General features: G+C 45.6%; 1 protein-coding gene across 3 annotated transcripts in view; it reads left to right on the forward strand.

Moving 5' to 3' along the window:
- Positions 1–19500, forward strand: part of LOC144487272 (kinetochore protein NDC80 homolog) — a 128375-nt gene that overhangs the window by 55159 nt on the left and 53716 nt on the right. For all 3 annotated transcript variants that reach the window (XM_078205357.1, XM_078205358.1, XM_078205359.1), the window contains exon 8: positions 9512–9605. In XM_078205357.1, the coding sequence (XP_078061483.1) occupies positions 9512–9605 (94 nt within the window). The remainder of the gene's footprint in view (positions 1–9511; positions 9606–19500) is intronic.

Genomic DNA, 19500 nt, shown 5'->3' on the forward strand with positions numbered 1-19500 from the left:
TTTGGACCAACTAGAAAAATGGGCTGAAAAATGGCAAATGGAATTTAACGCAGACAAGTGTGAGATATTGCACTTTGGAAGGACAAATCAAAGTAGAACGTACAGGGTAAATGGTCGGACTCTGAAGAGTGTAGTTGAACAGAGGGATCTGGGAATACAGGTACAGAATTCCCTAAAAGTGACGTCACAGGTGGATAGGGTCGTAAAGAGTGCCTTTGGTACATTGGCCTTTATAAATCGGAGTATCGAGTATAAAAGTTGGAGTGTTATGGTAAGGTTATATAAGGCATTGGTGAGGCCGAATTTGGAGTATTGTGTACAGTTTTGGTCACCTAGTTACAGGAAGGATGTAAATAAGATTGAAAGAGTGCAGAGAAGGTTCACAAGGATGTTGCCGGGACTTGAGAAGCTGAGTTACAGAGAGAGATTGAATAGGTTGGGACTTTATTCCCTGGAGCGTAGAAGATTGAGGGGAGATTTGATAGAGGTGTATAAGATTTTGATGGGCATAGATAGAGTGAATGCAAGCAGGCTTTTTCCGCTGAGGCTAGGGGAGAAAAAAACCAGAGGGCATGGGTTAAGGGTGAAAGGAGAAAAGTTTAAAGGGAATATTAGGGGGGACTTCTTCACGCAGAGAGTGGTGGGAGTGTGGAATGAGCTGCCGGATAAAGTGGTAAATGCGGGGTCACTTTTAACATTTAAGAAAAACTTGGATGGGTTCATGGAGGAGAGGGGTGTGGAGGGATATGGTCCAAGTGCAGGTCAGTGGGACTAGGCATAAAATGGTTCGGCACAGACAAGAAGGGCCAAAAGGCCTGTTTCTGAGCTGTAATTTTCTATGGTTCTAACACTAATGTCGCACAATTCCCATTTTCCAGCACTTGTTCCATATCCTTAAATTTTGTGATGTTTCAAGTGCTTATCCAAATACTTTTTAAAGGTTGTAAGGTTTCCAGCCTCCACTACCTTCCCAGGCAGTACATTCAGATTCCCACCACCCTCCGAGTGAAAAAATGTTTTCTCAAATCCCCTTTGAATCTCCTGCCCCTCACCCTAAATCTATGCCCCCTTGTGATTGACCCCTCAACCAAGGGGAACAGCTGCTTTCTATTCACCCCATCCATACCCCTCATAATCTGATACACTTCAATCATGTACTTCTCTGCTCTCAAGAAAGCAAGAGTGGAAAGCAACTCTTACTGTGTTCACCCCAGTCCAACGCTGGCATCTCCACATCTAAAGAAAGCAATCCAAGCCTATCCAGTCTCTCCTTTATAGTTCAAATGCTCCATCCCAGGTAACATTCTGGTGAATCTCCTCTGTGCAATCACAATCTTCCTATAGTGAGGTGACCAGAACTTCACTCCAACTGTGGCCTAACCAACATTCTGTACAGCTCCAACATTACTTCCTTGCTCTGATACTCTATGCCACATTTGATTAAAGCAAGTGTCCCATATTGTCGAAATCTCAACTTCTGAGTTTGACTTTAACACAAGATACTTAACCGACACATTGTCTTTATTTTACTTGCCAGCAAGGGGAGTGTGCTTGAGGCAAAGGGTCAAACCACCACTCCACCGGACAAAGAAAATCATCATGGTTTATACAATTCTACAGCTCACAGTCAGCTGGACACAATCCAATTCAAAGGGTTACAAATGACATACATTGCGTATTGATCCAATAGAATGAAATGGTGAACATCCTTGGGTTGTGTGATCACAGTACCGCGTGGGACACTCAATATATCACCAACAAGCCTTGTTAACTGTCGTGAAGCCCCTTAACTCCATTTTTTTCTTGGTCAGACATCTTTATCTAATGTTTCTATTTTGGTAGCAACCTCACAAAGCAGCTTCATTAAGACAGTCTCGCATGTGGCTGCTTCAATTGATAAAGGGGACCTACTAAAGCCATTAGTATTTTATGGCCTTCTTAGTGAAGTTAACTGAATCTCTAAGGAATGTGGTCAGATCAACTTGTCTTCGGGATATTCCCTGATTATACTCCATTTTGATCAGTTTGTTCATTGCCAACAACAATGAAGCACATGTATACATTGCTTATCAATCCAATCGAAGTGATGCATTTTGGAAGAAATAATGTAGGGAGGAGTTATACAATAAATGGCAGAGTCATCAAGAGTATAGAAACACAGAGGGACCTAGGTGTGCAAGTCCACAAATCCTTGAAGGTGGCAACACAGGTGGAGAAGGTGGTGAAGAAGGCATATGGTATGCTTGCCTTTATAGGACGGGGTATAGAGTATAAAAGCTGGAGTCTGATGATGCAGCTGTATAGAACGCTGGTTAGGCCACATTTGGAGTACTGCGTCCAGTTCTGGTCGCCGCACTACCAGAAGGACGTGGAGGTGTTAGAGAGCGTGCAGAGAAGGTTTACCAGGATGTTGCCTGGTATGGAGGGTCTTAGCTATGAGGAGAGATTGGGTAAACTGGGATTGTTCTCCCTGGAAAGACGGAGAATGAGGGGAGATCTAATAGAGGTGTACAAGATTATGAAAGGGATAGATGGGGTGAACGGTGGGAAGCTTTTTCCCAGATCAGAAGTGACGATCACGAGGGGTCACGGGCTCAAGGTGAGAGGGGCGAAGTATAACTCAGATATTAGAGGGATGTTTTTTACACAGAGGGTGGTGGGGGCCTGGAATGCGCTGCCAAGTAGGGTGGTGGAGGCTGACATTGTTTAAGACTTACCTGGATAGTCACATGAGCAGCCTGGGAATGGAGGGATACAAACGATTAGTCTGGTTGGACCAAGGAGCGGCACAGGCTTGGAGGGCCGAAGGGCCTGTTTCCTGTGCTGAACGGTTCTTTATTCTTTCAATGACTGAGCATTTTATCACTACCTGACAAGTGAATGATGCTTCGAGGGATGCCAGCATGTCATAGACATAGACATAGAACAGTACAGCACTGTACAGGCCCTTCGGCCCTTGATGTTGTGCCGAGCTTTGTCCGAAACCAAGATCAAGCTATCCCACTCCCTATCATTCTGGTATGCTCCATGTGCCTATCCAATAACCGCTTGAAAGTTCCTAAAGTGTCCGACTCCACTATCACAGCAGGCAGTCCATTCCACACCCCAACCACTCTCTGCGTAAAGAACCTACCTCTGATATCCTTCCTATATCTCCCACCATGAACCTTATAGTTATGCCCTCTAGAAACAGCTACATTCACCCGAGGAAATAGTCTCTGAACGTCCACTCTATCTATCCCCCTTATCTTATAAACCTCTATTAAGTCGCCTCTCATCCTCCTCCGCTCTAAAGAGAAAAGCCCTAGCTCCCTCAACCTTTCCTCATAAGACCTACCCTCCAAACCAGGCAGCATCCTGGTAAATCTCCTCTGCACTCTCTCCAATGTTTGCACATCCTTCTTACATAGAACATAGAACATAGAAAGCCACAGCACAAACAGGCCCTTCGGCCCACAAGTTGCGCCGATCACATCCCCACCTCTAGGCCTATCTATAGCCCTCAATCCCATTAAATCCCATGTACTCATCCAGAAGTCTCTTAAAAGACCCCAACGAGTTTGCCTCCACCACCACCGACGTCAGCCGATTCCACTCACCCACCACCCTCTGAGTGAAAAACTTACCCCTGACATCTCCTCTGTACCTACCCCCCAGCACCTTAAACCTGTGTCCTCTCGTAGCAACCATTTCAGCCCTTGGAAATAGCCTCTGAGAGTCTACCCTATCCAGACCTCTCAACATCTTGTAAACCTCTATCAGGTCACCTCTCATCCTTCGTCTCTCCAGGGAGAAGAGACCAAGCTCCCTCAACCTATCCTCATAAGGCATGCCCCCCAATCCAGGCAACATCCTTGTAAATCTCCTCTGCACCCTTTCAATGGCTTCAACATCTTTCCTGTAATGAGGTGACCAGAACTGCGCGCAGTACTCCAAGTGGGGTCTAACCAGGGTCCTATAAAGCTGCAGCATTATCTCCCGACTCCTAAACTCAATCCCTCGATTAATGAAGGCCAGTACGCCGTACGCCTTCTTGACCGCATCCTCCACCTGCGAGGCCGATTTAAGAGTCCTATGGACCCGGACCCCAAGGTCCTTCTGATCCTCTACACTGCTAAGAATGGTACCCTTCATATTATACTGCTGCTTCAGCCCATTGGATCTGCCAAAATGGATCACCACACACTTATCCGGGTTGAAGTCCATCTGCCACTTCTCCGCCCAGTCTTGCATTCTATCTATGTCTCGCTGCAACTTCTGACATCCCTCCAAACTATCCACAACACCACCTACCTTTGTGTCGTCAGCAAACTTACCAACCCATCCCTCCACTTCCTCATCCAGGTCATTTATGAAAATGACAAACAGCAAGGGTCCCAGAACAGATCCCTGTGAGGTGACCAGAACTGCACACAATATTCCAAATGTGGTCTCACCAAGGTCCTGTACAGTTGCAGCATAACCCCACGGCTCTTAAACTCAAATCCCCTGTTAATAAACGCTAACACACTGTAGGCCTCCTTCACGGCTCTATCCACTTGAGTGGCAACCTTCAGAGATCTGTGGATATGAACCCCAAGATCTCTCTGTTCCTCCACATTCCTCAGAACCCTGCAGTTGACCCTGTAATCCGCATTCAAATTAGTCCTACCAAAATGAATCACCTCGCACTCATCAGTGTTAAAATCCATCTGCCATTTTTCAGCCCAGCTCTGCATCCTATCAATGTCTCTTTGCAGCCTACAACAGCCCTCCACCTCATCCACTACTCCACCAATCTTGGTGTGATCAGCAAATCTACTGACCCACCCTTCAGCCCCCTCCTCCAAGTCGTTGATAAAAATCACAAATAGCAGAGGACCCAGCACTGATCCCTGTGGTACACCGCTGGCAACTGGTCTCCAGTCTGAAAATTTTCCATCCACCACCACCCTCTGTCTTCTATGAGATAGCCAGTTACTGATCCAATCGGCCAAATTTCCCTCTATCCCACACCTCCTTACTTTCTTCATGAGCCTACCATGGGGAACCTTATCAAACGCCTTACTAAAATCCATGTATACGACATCAACTGCTCTACCTTCATCTACATACTTTGTTACCTCCTCAAAGAATTCAATCAAATTTGTGAGGCAAGACTTGCCCTTCACGAATCCGTGCTGACTATCACGAATTAAGCTGCATCTTTCCAAATGGTCATAAATCCTATCCCTCAGGACCTTTCCCATTAACTTACCGACCACTGAAGTAAAACTAACCGGCCTATAATTACCAGGGTCATTCCTATTTCCTTTCTGGAACAGAGGAACAACTTTTGCCACTCTCCAATCCTCTGGCACTATCCCCGTGGACAGTGAGGACCCAAAGATCAAAGCCAAAGGCTCTGCAATCTCATCCCTTGCCTCCCAAAGAATCCTAGGATATATCCCATCTGGCCCAGGGGACTTATCGACCCTCGGGTTTTTCAAAATTGCGAATACACCTTCCCTCAGAACATCTACCTCCTCCAGCCTATCAGCCTGTATCTCTCACTCATCCTCAAAAACATGACCCCTCTCCTTGGTGAACACTGAAGAAAAGTATTCATTCATCGCCTCTCCTATCTCTTCTGACTCCATGCATAAGTTCCCACTACTATCCTTGACCGGCCCTAACCTCATTAGTTATCATTAGTCCTTGTCAATTCCCACTAAGTCCCCTACCGTAACACTCTTATTAGCTGTGACAATGTCTTTTTGACTCTGTTTTGATTAGAAACTGTCAAGGCAGCCCCATTAAAACTCTCTCTTGTATCAGTTGTTTGTTTTTACTGATAAGGTGCAACAGTTAGATACCTTAATGGAATGTAATTAACTCATGTTTAGTATCACAGGGCACTTTGTAACATGTTAAACATGTTCCTTTGTTTAACTTCTATATGTGTGGACTAATTATTGTATAACACGTGTCTTTAAACATCTAATTACAATTACTAAAAAAAACTTGCTCACCATTGATTTAAAGCGAATTCTGCATCTCAGTTAATTAGACACAAAACCTAGCAGAGCCTGGCAATCTCATAGCTTTCTTTTCTATCTTTCTGCAATATGTGTTCTTAACTTTCCTATTCACCTGCTCTGCCGATTTCAGGGATCTGTGAATAAGTACCCCAAGATCCATCTGTTCCTCTGAGCTTCCTAGTGTCCTGCCATTCATTAAACACTTCCTTGTCTTGTTACTCAAGTGCATCACCTCTCACTTATCAAGGTTAAATACCATCTGCCACTGCTCTGCCCATCTGACCAACCCATCTATATCTTTCTGTAATTTACGACATTCTTCTTCACTATTAACCACCCTCCCAATCTTGGTGTCATCTGCAAACTTGCTTAACATTCCCCCCACATTATCATCTACATCATTTATGTATATAACAAATAATAAGGGATCCCAGTACTGAACCTTGTGGTATACCACTGGACACCTGCCTCCAGTTACTCGAAGAGCCTTCGACCACCATCCATTTTTCCGATTACTAAGCCAGTTTCAGATCCATCGTGCCAGGTTTTCCTGAATTCCATGTGCTTCAATCTTCTCGAGCAGTCTCCAATGTGGACCTTGTCAAAGGCTTTGCTAAAATCCATTGAAACCACATCAACTGCACTTCCTGCAACCGCACACTTGATTACATTTTGGAAACATTCTATTAAATTTGTTAGGCATGACCTCCCTCTGACAAAACCATGCTGACTATCCCTAATTAACCCATGTATTTCCAAGTGGCGATCAATTCTCTCCTTCAGAATTTTCTCATAGTTTCCCTACCACTGACATGAGATTCATTGGTCTGTAATTTCCTGGTTCATCTCTACCACCCTTCTTGAAATGTGGAACCACATTAGCCGTCCTCCAGTCCTGTGGCCAAAGAGGAATTAAAAATTTGTGTCAGGGCCCCTGCAATTTCCTGCCCCTCCTCCCACAGTAGCCTGGGGATTTGTCCATTTTTAAACCCGCCATAGCCTCCAATACCTCTTCATTTCCTATGTCAAACTATACAAGTTGCTCGCAGTCCCCTTTCCTGAATTCTGTACCTATGTTCTCCTTTTCCTGAGTGAAAACCGATGGGAAGTATTCATTTAGCAATCTTCCAATGTCCTGAACTTCAAACACATTGCCCCCTTGGCCACTGATGGGCCCTACTCTTTCCCTGGTTAACCTCTTCCCCTTGTTCGCATGTCCTTTTTTTTGTCCCCTTTTTGCTCTTCTAATTGCTTTCTTAAGTGTTCATCAGGTACTTTTTAAAGGATGTGAGGCAACCCACCACCACCACCCTTCGAGGCAGCACATTCCAGACCATCACCATCCTCTGGGTAAAAAGGTTTTTTCTCATATCCCCCCTAAAACGTCCTGCCCCTCACCTTGAACTTGTCCCCTTGTGACTGACCCTTCAACGAAGGGGAACAGCTGCTCCCTATGCACCCTGACCATGCTCCCCAATCTTTGTACACTTCAGTCAGGTCATCCCTCAGTCTGCTCCAACGAAAACCCAAGCCTATCCAACCTCTCTTTAATTTTCCATTCCAGGCAACATCCTGGTGAATCTTCTCTGTACCCTGTCCAGTGCAATCACATCCTTCCTATGATGTGGCGACCAGAACTGCAGACAGTACTCTAGCTGTGGCCTCACCAAAGTTCTATGCAACTCCAACATAACCTCCCTGTTTTTGTAATCTATGCCTCTATTGACCTGGTGTTTAACCTGGTGTTGTTAAACTTCTTACTCTATTGACAAAGGCAAGTGTCACGTATGCCTTTTTCACCATCCTACTAACATGCCCATCTGCCTTCACAGATCTATGGACAAACACACCAAGGTCCCTTTGTTCCACAGAACAGTGCCATGCTGTCCATTGAATACTTTCTTGTCGAATTACTCCTTCCAAAGTGTATCACCTCACTTTTCAGGGTTAAATTCTATCTGCCACTTATCTGCCCATTTGACCATCCCGTCTATATCTTCTTGAAGTCCAAGGCACTCGGCCTCACTATTAACCACCCAGCAAATCTTTGTCATCTGCAAACTTACTAATCCTACCCCCCACATAGTCATCTATGTCATTTATATAAATGACGAATAATAGGGGACTCAGCACAGATCTTTGTGGGGCGCCACTGGACACTGGCTTCCAGTCACTAAAGCAGCCTTCTGTCATCACCCTCTGACTCCTAAAACTGAGCCAATTTTGAATCCACTTTATTAAATTATCCTGTATTCCATGTGCATTTACCTTCTTTACAAGTCTCCCATGTGGGACCTTGTCAAAGCCTCTGCTGGAATCCATATAAATGACATCAACTGCACTATCCTCATCTACACACCTGGTCACCTCCTCCTAAAAAAATTCAATCAAATTTGTTAGGCATGACCTCCCTCTGATGAAGCCATGCTGACTATCCCTGATCAAGCCTTGCCTCTCCAAGTGGAGATAGATGCTCTTCTTCAGAATTTTTCTGCGAGGCAGAAATCTATAATGCTGCAGGCAGTCAATAAACCTACTCTCAAAGAAACAATCTGTCTTGTTTTGTACTTTACCACATGGCTTAAATCAACTTAACATGCAATTTACTTACAACTGCAGTTTCAAAATTCCAACTGTCTCGCCTTTGGTCCTGTATTTTCCATTATATTTCCGCTTGCTCACCCACACCTTCACCTCCATCTATTATGTCCTAGGCCCCAATAAAATTCTTACTCTCTCTTGCCCTGGCTGTTCCTTCAGTACAGCCCTCATCTCTACTTCCTTAATTCCAAAGGATGCAGACTTGAAAGAATAAGATGGAAAACCAGCTTTTCACAGCTGACAACACCCAGCACTACCTTCTCTCGACGACTCCACTATATTTAAATTGTCACACTGCTCATTGATGTCCAACGCTGGATCAATAGAAATTTCTGCCAGTTAGATACTGGGAAGATTTAAACCATTTTTTTGGTCCCAGTTCTGAACTTCTAGCTACTTGCTCAATCCCTTTTCCTCGTAATAATCTGAAATTAATCCATTCTACTGGGTCAAGCAAAGTCTTGATTTTAAAATTCTCATTCTTGTCTTCAAAGCCCTCCAACCGCTACCCATCTCCTTAAGCTCCATGGCCCTTCAAAATCAGCGCTTATCAAATGCGGGCCTCTTGAACATCCCAACTTTAATTGCTTCACCTTCAGCTGCCTGGACCCTGATCTCTGGAATTCCATTCATACTTTCCTCTTTCAAAACCCTCCTTAAGGCCCATCTCTTGGGCTATGCTTTTGGTCTCTAACCTAATGTTTCCTTATGTGGTTCAGTGCCAAATGCTGCAGTGAAGTTCCTTGTGTCAGTTGATTACATCAAAGGCATTAGATACAAGTTGTTAAAATACTTTGTTCTGGGGGATTAATGAGAAATTTTGTATTTTTCTTACTCTTTCACTTTTCCGGAGTGAATATTTTCCAAAGAGACTGAAATGTATTTGTAACTCTTGTTTACTCATTTTCTAGCTCTTCATTGACTACACGAGTAAGTGTTATTCACGTTACCTTTCTGGCATAGACGACTATGAAGACTTGAACTTGGAGAACTTGACTTTGCTGAGTGAGTATGACTTGGTGATTTTCCAACAGAACTTGTCTCATCCTTGTCTGCAAAGTGCACCAACTGGAAGAGTGGATCCAGAAGTTTGCATCTGATACCTATGTGGAATTGACAGAGTTGTTGCAGTACAGAAAGAGGCTGTCTGGCATTGTTTCTGCACCAGCTCTTGGAAACATCAACTCTGAGTGCCATTCTCCTTCCTTCTCCCCATAACCCTGCACATTCTTCCTTTTGAATAATCTAATTCCCTTTTGAATGCTTTATTGGACCTGTCTCCACATTGGGCAATGAATTCCAGACCTTAACCACACTCTGCGTGAAAATAGTTTTTCTCATTTGGCTTTTGCTCCTTTTGCCAATTACTTTAAATCTGTAATAAAAACAGCAAAACGTGGTAAACTCAGATCTGACAGCATCTGTAGAGAGAAACAATTAACATTTTGATTCAAAAAGATGCTTGAGAACTGAAGAGAGGGACAAAGTGATGAGTTTTATGCTGTTGAAAAGAGGGCAGATCGAGCAATAGAGAAGGTCAGGAATGGGTTGGCAGGCAGGAGAGATTAAGAGACAAATGTTATGGAACACAAGACAAAGGGAGTGGTACTAAAGACAAGCTGTGGTCTAGAGTAGGCGTTAATAGCAGAACAATAAAGGTCAGCTTTTACAGGTAGGTGGGGGGCTAATTTAAAGAGCACAAATTTTTCCTCTCGTCACCCGTCTGTAAAAAGTCTTTTATTTGCTTCCCCATTATAAGTATTTTCCAACTCCTCAGTTTTGCTGTGATCCCATTTTTTTATTAATAACCCCACAGCAAACCTGAGATCGAATGAACTCAAATTATTTACACACACTCAAAGCTCAGGAGATGGGTGGCAACATAGTCTCCTGTGGTTAATACAGTAAAAGAGGGTAAAGGATAGGAATTTTACAGTTCAGAGACCACAGAGAAAATAAATATTGTTTCATGTGGGTTCTAGAATGCAGAATCAAAGTGCAATGCGGTATTTCTTCACTGAGATCAGCAGGCCAAAAATCATGGCATCCCTACAGTACAGGAGGCGGCCATTTGGCCCATTCAAGCCTGTACTAACAATCTGACCTAGGCCCTATCCCCGTAACCCCACATATTTAACCTGCTAATCCCCCTGATACTAAGTGGCAATGTAGCATAGCAAATCCAGCTAACCTGCACATCTTTGGAGTGTAGGAGGAAACCAGAGCACTCAGAGGAAACACACGCAGACATGGGAAGAATGTCTGCACGGTGACCTGAGGCCAGAATTGAATCTGGGTCCCTGGTATAATGGTATAATTCACTTCTCCGGTGGTTTTGACTTCACACAATGAGGTAGGCATTCAGAAATGAATCTGTCTTGTGGGCAAAGGTACAGATGCAAGACATTATGGGACGACTGGGTGGGATGCCCTTTCAGAGAGTTGGTGCAGACTCAATGGGCCGAATGACCTCCTGCACTATAGGGATTCTATGGTTCGAGCCACAAGGCAATTTTGCTGGTTCCACAAGCTGGAGGTAGCTTTTGTTTGAGGGTCACAGGCAGACATAGATTTAACCATTTTAAACCTTCATCCAGTTTTAAATTTTTAGAGATAGCAATGAGCATATTATATATTTCATTAAAAATATGAGGTGAGATCTTAGTCCCTCACACCAGCATCGTCTGAAAACAAAGTAGCAGAAAAAAGAGTCAGTGTTATCTCATAGAATCCTACAGTGCAGGAGGAGGCCATTCAGCCCAACAAGTCTGCACCGACCGCAATCCCACCCAGGCCCTATCCCCATAATCCCATGCATTTACCCTAGCGAGTCCCCCTGACACTAAGGGGCAATTTACCATGGCCAATCAACTTAACCCGCATTTCTTTGGACTGTGGGAGGAAACCGGAGCACCCGGAGGAAACCCATGCAAACACGGGGAGAATGTACAAACTCCACACAGACAGTGACCCAAACCGGGAATGGAACCTGGGTCCCTGGCGCTGTGAGGCAGCAGTGCTAACCACTGTGCTACCGTGCCGCCTGGTGCAATTAGCATCTGAAAGCAAAAACACGAGAAAAATATAGAATGGCAATGGGGGTTTACGGGGTAATTCCAAATGGGGGAACAGAGTTCATAACCTGAAGTTGTTGAATCTCAATGTTGAGTCAGAGGCTATAAAATGCCAAATTGAAAGATGAGCTGTTGTTCCTCCAGCTTGCATTCGGCTTCACTGGAATATTGTAACAGTGATGTGGAGATGCCAGCGTTGGATTGGGGTAAGCACAGTAAGAAGTCTCACAACACCAGGTTAAAATCCAATAGGTTTATTTGGTAGCACAAGCCACAAGCTTTCAGAGCACTGCAACTTCATCAGGTGACTGGGAGTTCTGTTCACAAACAGGGCATATGAAGACACAAACTCAATTTACAAAATAATGGTTGGAATGCGAGTCTTTACAGGTAATCAAGTCTTAAAGGTACAGACAATGTGAGTGGAGAGAGGGTTAAGCACAGATTAAAGAGATGTGTATTGTCTCCAGCCAGGACAGTTAGTGACATTTTGCAAGCCCATGCAAGTTGTGGGGGTTACAGATAGTGTGACATGAACCCAAGATCCCGGTTGAGGCCATCCTCATGTGCGGAACTTGGCTATCAGTTTCTGCTCAGAGATTCTGTGTTGTCGTGTGTCGTGACAGCCTTCACGAGTCTTCACTACCAGTTCCTCTGCTCTGGAACTATTTTCGTGAAACTTTTCTGCACTTTCTTGAATGCCTTGATGTGGCAGCCAGAACTGGATGCAACACACCAGCTGAAGCCGAACGAGTGTCTTATACAAGTTCAAAATAATCCCCTTGCTTTTTACTCTGTTCCCCTATTAATAAGGCCTAGAATACTGTATGCTTTATTAACCACTCTCAACTTGTCCTGCCACCTTCAATGACTCTCACACACATGCACCCAGTTGAACCCTTTAGTTTGTATCGTCCCCTCATGTTCCTCCTACCAAAATTCATCATACCACATTTCTTTGCGTTGAACCTCACCTGCCAGCTGTCTGCAATTTCATTAACTTGTTTGTGCCCTTTTGAAGTTCCATCCTATACTCCCTAGCTCTGCACCTCTTCCTGATTTTAGTAAGGCATTTGACAAAGTCCCACATGGCAGGTTGGTTAAGAAGGTTAAGGCTCATGGGATACAAGGAGAAGTGGCTAGATGGGTGGAGAACTGGCTTGGCCATAGGAGACAGAGGGTAGTGGTCGAAGGGTCTTTTTCCGGCTGGAGGTCTGTGACCAGTGGTGTTCTGCAGGGCTCTGTACTGGGACCTCTGCTATTTGTGATATATATAAATGATTTGGAAGAAGGTGTAACTGGTGTAATCAGCAAGTTTGCGGATGACACGAAGATGGCTGGACTTGCGGATAGCGAAGAGCATTGTCGGGCCATACAGCAGGATACAAATCGGCTGGAAAATTGGGCGGAGAGGTGGCAGATGGAGTTTAATCCGGATAAATGCGAAGTGATGCATTTTGGAAGAAATAATGTAGGGAGGAGTTGTACAATAAATGGCAGAGTCATCAGGAGTATAGAAACACAGAGGGACCCAGGTGTGCAAGTCCACAAATCCTTGAAGGTGGCAACACAGGTGGAGAAGGTGGTGAAGAAGGCATATGGTATGCTTGCCTTTATAGGACGGGGTATAGAGTATAAAAGCTGGAATCTGATGATGCAGCTGTATAGAACTCTGGTTAGGCCACATTTGGAGTACTGCGTCCAGTTCTGGTCGCCGCACTACCAGAAGGACGTGGAGGCGTTAGAGAGAGTGCAGAGAAGGTTTACCAGGATGTTGCCTGGTATGGAGGGTCTTAGCTATGAGGAGAGATTGGGTAGACTGGGGTTGTTCTCCTTGGAAAGACGGAGAATGAGGGGAGATCTAATAGAGGTGTATAAGATTATGAAGGGTATAGAATCATAGAAACCCTACAGTGCAGAAGGAGGCCATTCGGCCCATCGAGTCTGCACCGACCACAATCCCACCCAGGCCCTACCCCCACATATTTTACCCGCTAATCCCTCTAACCTACGCATCTCGGGGCAATTTTAACCTGGCCAATCAACCTAACCCGCACATCTTTGGACTGTGGGAGGAAACCGGAGCACCCGGAGGAAACCCACGCAAACACGAGGAGAATGTGCAAACTCCACACAGACAGTGACCCGAGCCGGGAATCGAACCCGGGACCCTGGAGCTGTGAAGCAGCAGTGCTAACCATTGTGCTACCATGCCGCCCAGATAGATAGATGGATAGATAGGGTGAACAGTGGGAAGCTTTTTCCCAGGTCGGAGGTGACGATCACGAGGGGTCACGTGCTCAAGCTGAGAGGGGCGAAGTGTAACTCAGACATCAGAGGGACGTTTTTTACACAGAGGGTGGTGGGGGCCTGGAATGCGCTGCCAAGTAGGGTGGTGGAGGCAGGCACGCTGACATCGTTTAAGACTTACCTGGATAGTCACATGAGCAGCCTGGGAATGGAGGGATACAAACGATTGGTCTAGTCGGACCAAGGAGCGGCACAGGCTTGGAGGGCCGAAGGGCCTGTTTCCTGTGCTGTACTGTTCTTTGTTCTTTGTTCTTTGATCAGAGTTGAAACAACTTTAAGCAGATTTTTGCAAGGCCATTGACCTGTGTTTTTAAAATGAAGTGTTGCCACTGCAACGTATATTTTTAAAGGAAATGGAAACATGTTTACCAAAAGCTAATTGCACTGAGAGTACCGGTCTGCCTAGAAATGCCAGCATGGCACCTCAGTAACCTTCACAATTTTTGACAACAAAAGAACAAAGAAAATTACAGCACAGGAACAGGCCCTTCGGCTCTCCAAGCCTGCGTCGACCATGCTGCCCAATTGAACTAAAACCCCCTACCCTTCTGGGGACCATATTCCTCTATTCTGATCCTATTTATGTATTTGTCAAGACGCCCCTTAAAAGTCACTATCGTACCTGCTTCCACTACCTCCCCCAGCAGCGAGTTCCAGGCACCCACCACCCTCTTTTTTTAAAAAAAGCCTGCCTCGTACATCTTTAAACTTTGCCCCTCACACCTTAAACCTATGCCCCCTGGCAATTGACACTTCCACCCTGGGAAAAAGCTTCTGACTATCCACTCTGTCCATGCCCCTCATAATCTTAGACTTCTATCAGGTCGCCCCTCAACCTCCGTCGTTCCAGTAAGAACAAACCAAGTTTCTCCAAACTCAATATAACCAATAGAGAAATAACATTTATATGCATTTAAAAGGGAAGAGCTTTTACCTAGCAACATAAAGTATAAATATTTTTCGACACAAACATCCTTTAATGTTGATTGATTCTTTGAAATGTTCCGACATGTGGGCAGCACAGTGGTTAGCACTGCTGCCTCACAGCGCAAGGGTCCCAGGTTCAATTCTGGCCACGGGTCATTGTGTGGAGTTTGCACGTTCTCCCCGTTTCTGCATGGGCTTCCTCCGGGTGCTCCGGTTTCCCCCCTCAAGTCCAAAGATGTGTGCGGGTTGGGTTGATTGGCCATGCTAAATTGACCCTTAGTGTCACGGGGATTAGCAGGGTAAATTCTTGGGGTTACCAGAATAGGGCTTGGGTGAGATTGTGATCGGCACAGACTCGATGGGCCAGATGGCCTCCTTGTGTAATGTAGGGATTCTATGATTCTTAATGCAATCCTTTTATTTGAGTGCAGGAGGAATACACTCGAGTATAGTTTGGCTGGCATTCTTGAAAATGAAAATAAGATGCGTTTTTTGTAATTGTTGCTTTGAAATGGGATTTTAACTAACAATAATTGAGGTTTCTAGCTTAAACCGTCAGGATTTATTGAAACATACCAACATTATAGAACATAGAACAGTGCAGCACAGTACAGGCCCTTCGGCCCTCGATGTTGTGCCGAGCTTTGTCTGAAACCAAGATCAAGCTATCCCACTCACTATCATCCTGGTGTGCTCCATGTGCCTATCCAATAACCGCTTAAATGTTCCTAAAGTGTCTGACTCCACTATCGCAGCAGGCAGTCCATTCCACACCCCAACCACTCTCTGCGTAAAGAACCTACCTCTGATATCCTTCCTATATCTCCCACCATGAACCTTATAGTTATGCCCTCGAGAAACAGCTACATTCACCCGAGGAAATAGTCTCTGAACGTCCACTTTATCTATCCCCCTTATCTTATAAACCTCTATTAAGTCGCCTCTCATCCTCCTCCGCTCTAAAGAGAAAAGCCCTAGCTCCCTCAACCTTTCCTCATAAGACCTACCCTCCAAACCAGGCAGCATCCTGGTAAATCTCCTCTGCACTCTCTCCAATGCTTGCACATCCTTCTTATAGTGAGGTGACCAGAACTGCACACAATATTCCATATGTGGTCTCACCAAGGTCCTGTACAGTTGCAGCATAACCCCACGGCTCTTAAACTCAAAAAACGCTAACACACTATCGGCCTTCTTCACGGCTCTATCCACTTGAGTGGCAACCTTTAGAGATCTGTGGATATGAACCCCAAGATCTCTCTGTTCCTCCACATTCCTCAGAACCCTGCCGTTGACCCTGTAATCCGCATTCAAATTTGTCCTACCAAAATGAATCACCTCGCACTCATCAGTGTTAAAATCCATCTGCCATTTTTCGGCCCAGCTCTGCATCCTATCAATGTCTCTTTGCAGCCTACAACAGCCCTCCACCTCATCCACTGCTCCACCAATCTTGGTGTGATCAGCAAATTTACTGAACCACCCTTCAGCCCCCTCCTCCAAGTCATTGATAAAAATCACAAATAGCAGAGGACCCAGCACTGATCCCTGTGGTACACCGCTGGCAACTGGTCTCCAGTCTGAAAATTTTCCATCCACCACCACCCTCTGTCTTCTATGAGATAGCCAGTTACTGATCCAATCGGCCAAATTTCCCTCTATCCCACACCTCCTGACTTTCTTCATGAGCCTACCATGGGGAACCTTATCAAATGCCTTACTAAAATCCATGTATACGACATCAACTGCTCTCCCTTCATCTACCTTCATCTCTACCTTCACTTAGTTACCTCCTCAAAGAATTCAATCAAATTTGTGATCCAAGACTTGCCCTTCACGAATCCGTGCTATCACGAATTAAGCTGCATCTTTCCAAATGGTCATAAATCCTATCCCTCAGGACCTTTTCCATTAACTTACCGAACACCGAAGTAAGACTAACCAGCCTATAATTACCAGGGTCATTCCTATTTCCTTTCTGGAACAGAGGAACAACATTCGCCACTCTGCAGTCCTCTGGCACTATCCCCGTGGACAGTGAGGACCCAAAGATCAAAGCCAAAGGCTCTGCAATCTCATCCCTTGCCTCCCAAGGAATCCTAGGATATATCCCATCTGGCCCAGGGGACTTATCGACCCTCAGGTTTTTCAAAATTGCTAATACACCTTCCCTCAGAACATCTACCTCCTCCAGCCTATCAGCCTGTACACTCATCCTCAAAAACATGGCCCCTCTCCTTGGTGAACACTGAAGAAAAGTATTCATTCATCGCCTCTCCTATCTCTTCTGACTCCATGCACAAGTTCCCACTACTATCCTTGACCGGCCCTCACCTCGCCCTGGTCATTCTTTTATTTCTCACATAAGAGTAAAAAGCGTTGGGGCTTTTCTTGATCCGACCCGCCAAGGACTTCTCATGCCCCCTCCTTGCTCTCCTATGCCCTTTTTTTTAGCTCATTCCTTGCTACCTTGTAACCCTCAAGCGACCCAACTGAACTTTGTTTTCTCATCCTTACATACGCTTCCTTTTTCCTCTTGACAAGACATTCAACCTCTTTTGTGAACCATGGTTCCCTCACTCGGCCATTTCCTCCCTGCCTGACAGGGACATGCCTATCGAGGACACGCAGTATTTGTTCCTTGAACAAGCTCCACTTTTCATTCGTGTCTTTCCCTGACAGTTTCTGTTCCCATCTTATGCTCCCTAATTCTTGCCTAATCGCATCATAATTACCCCTCCCCCAATTATAAACCTTGCCCTGCCGTATGGCCCTATCCCTCTCCATTGCAATAATGAAAGACCCCGAATTGTGGTCACTATCTCCAAAGTGCTCTCCCACAACTAAATCTAACACTTGGCCCGGTTCATTACCCAGTATCAAGTCCAATGTGGCCCCACGTCTTGTCGGCCTATCCACATATTGTGTCAGGAAACCCTCCTGCACACACTGTACAAAAACTGCCCCATCCGAACTATTCAACCTATAAAGGTTCCAATCAATGTTTGGAAAGTTAAAGTCACCCATGACAACTACCCTGTGACCTCCACACCTATCCATAATCTGCTTTGCAATTTCTTCCTCCACATCTCTCTTACTATTTGGGGGCCTATAGAAAACCCCCAACAATGTGACCGCTCCTGTCCTATTTCTAACTTCAGCCCATATTACCTCAGTAGGCAGATACCCCTCGAACTGCCTTTCAGCAGCCGTTAAACTATCCTTGATTAACAATGCTACTCCTCCACCTCTTTTACTACCTTCCCTACTCTTACTGAAACATCTATACCCGAGAACTTCCAACAACCATTCCTGTCCCTGTTCTAACCATGTCTCCGTAATGGTCACAACATTGTAGTCCCAAGTACCAATCCACGCTCCAAGTTCACCTGCCTTATTCCGGATGCTCCTTGCATTGAAGTAGACACACCTCAACCCACCTTCCTGTCTGCTGGTACACTCCTGCGACCTTGATACCCTCCTCAGTACCTCACTACACTCAACACTGGCTTCTGGACTACAGCTCGTTTTCCCATCCCTCTGACAAATTAGTTTAAACCCCCCTGAAGAGCCGTAGCAAATTTCCCTCCCAGGATATTGGTGCCCCTCTGGTTCAGGTGCAAACCGACCTGTTTGTACAGGTCCCACCTCCTCCAGAATGTGCTCCAATTATCCATGTATCTGAAACCCTCCCTCCTACACCATCCCTGCAGCCACCTGTTTATCTGCACTCTCCCTGTTCCTCAACTCGCTAACACGTGGCACCGGCAACAAACCAGAGATGACAACATGGTTTGTCTTGGCTCTCAGCTTCCACCCTAGCTCCCTAAATTCCTGTTTTAAATCCCCATCCCTTCTCTTACCTATGTCATTGGTACCGATGTGTACCACGACTTGTGACTGTTCCCCCTCCCCCTTAAGGATCCTGAAGACACAGTCCGAGACGTCACGGACCCTGGCACCCGGGAGGCAACATACCATCCGTGAGTCTCTTTCGCTGCCACAGAACCTCCTATCTATCCCTCTAATTGTCGTGTCCCCAATAACTATTGCTCTCCTGCTCTGCCCCCTTCCCTTCTGAGCCACAGGTACGGACTCTGTGCTGGAGATCCGGTCACCGTGGATTACCACTGGTAGGTCCCCCCCCCCCCCCCCCCCCCCCCCCCCAACAGTATCCAAAGTGGTATACTTGTTGCCGAGGGGAACGACCACAGGGGATCCCTGTACTGACTGCTTCCTCCCAGCCCCTCTCACCGTCACCCATCTATCTTCATTCTTCGGAGTAACTACATCCCTGAAGCTTCTGTCGATGACCACCTCTGCCTCCCGAATGATCTGAAGTCCATCCAGCTCCAGATCCCTAACACGGTCTTCAAGGAGCTGGAATTGGATGCACTTCCTGCAGGTGGACTCAGCTGGGACACGACTGGTGTCCCTCACCTCAAACATCCCACAGGAGGAACATTGCACTGCCTGCACTGACATCCCTGCTAACTTCCCTTAATAAGAAACGAAATAGAGAAAAAAAAAGCTTACCTGCTCTCACTCCGAGTCCTTTTTTTTAGGTTCGAGGAGGGGGGAGGGTGGGA

The sequence above is a fragment of the Mustelus asterias genome, unplaced genomic scaffold (genome assembly GCF_964213995.1).
Source record: "Mustelus asterias unplaced genomic scaffold, sMusAst1.hap1.1 HAP1_SCAFFOLD_695, whole genome shotgun sequence".
Classification (NCBI taxonomy): domain Eukaryota; kingdom Metazoa; phylum Chordata; class Chondrichthyes; order Carcharhiniformes; family Triakidae; genus Mustelus; species Mustelus asterias.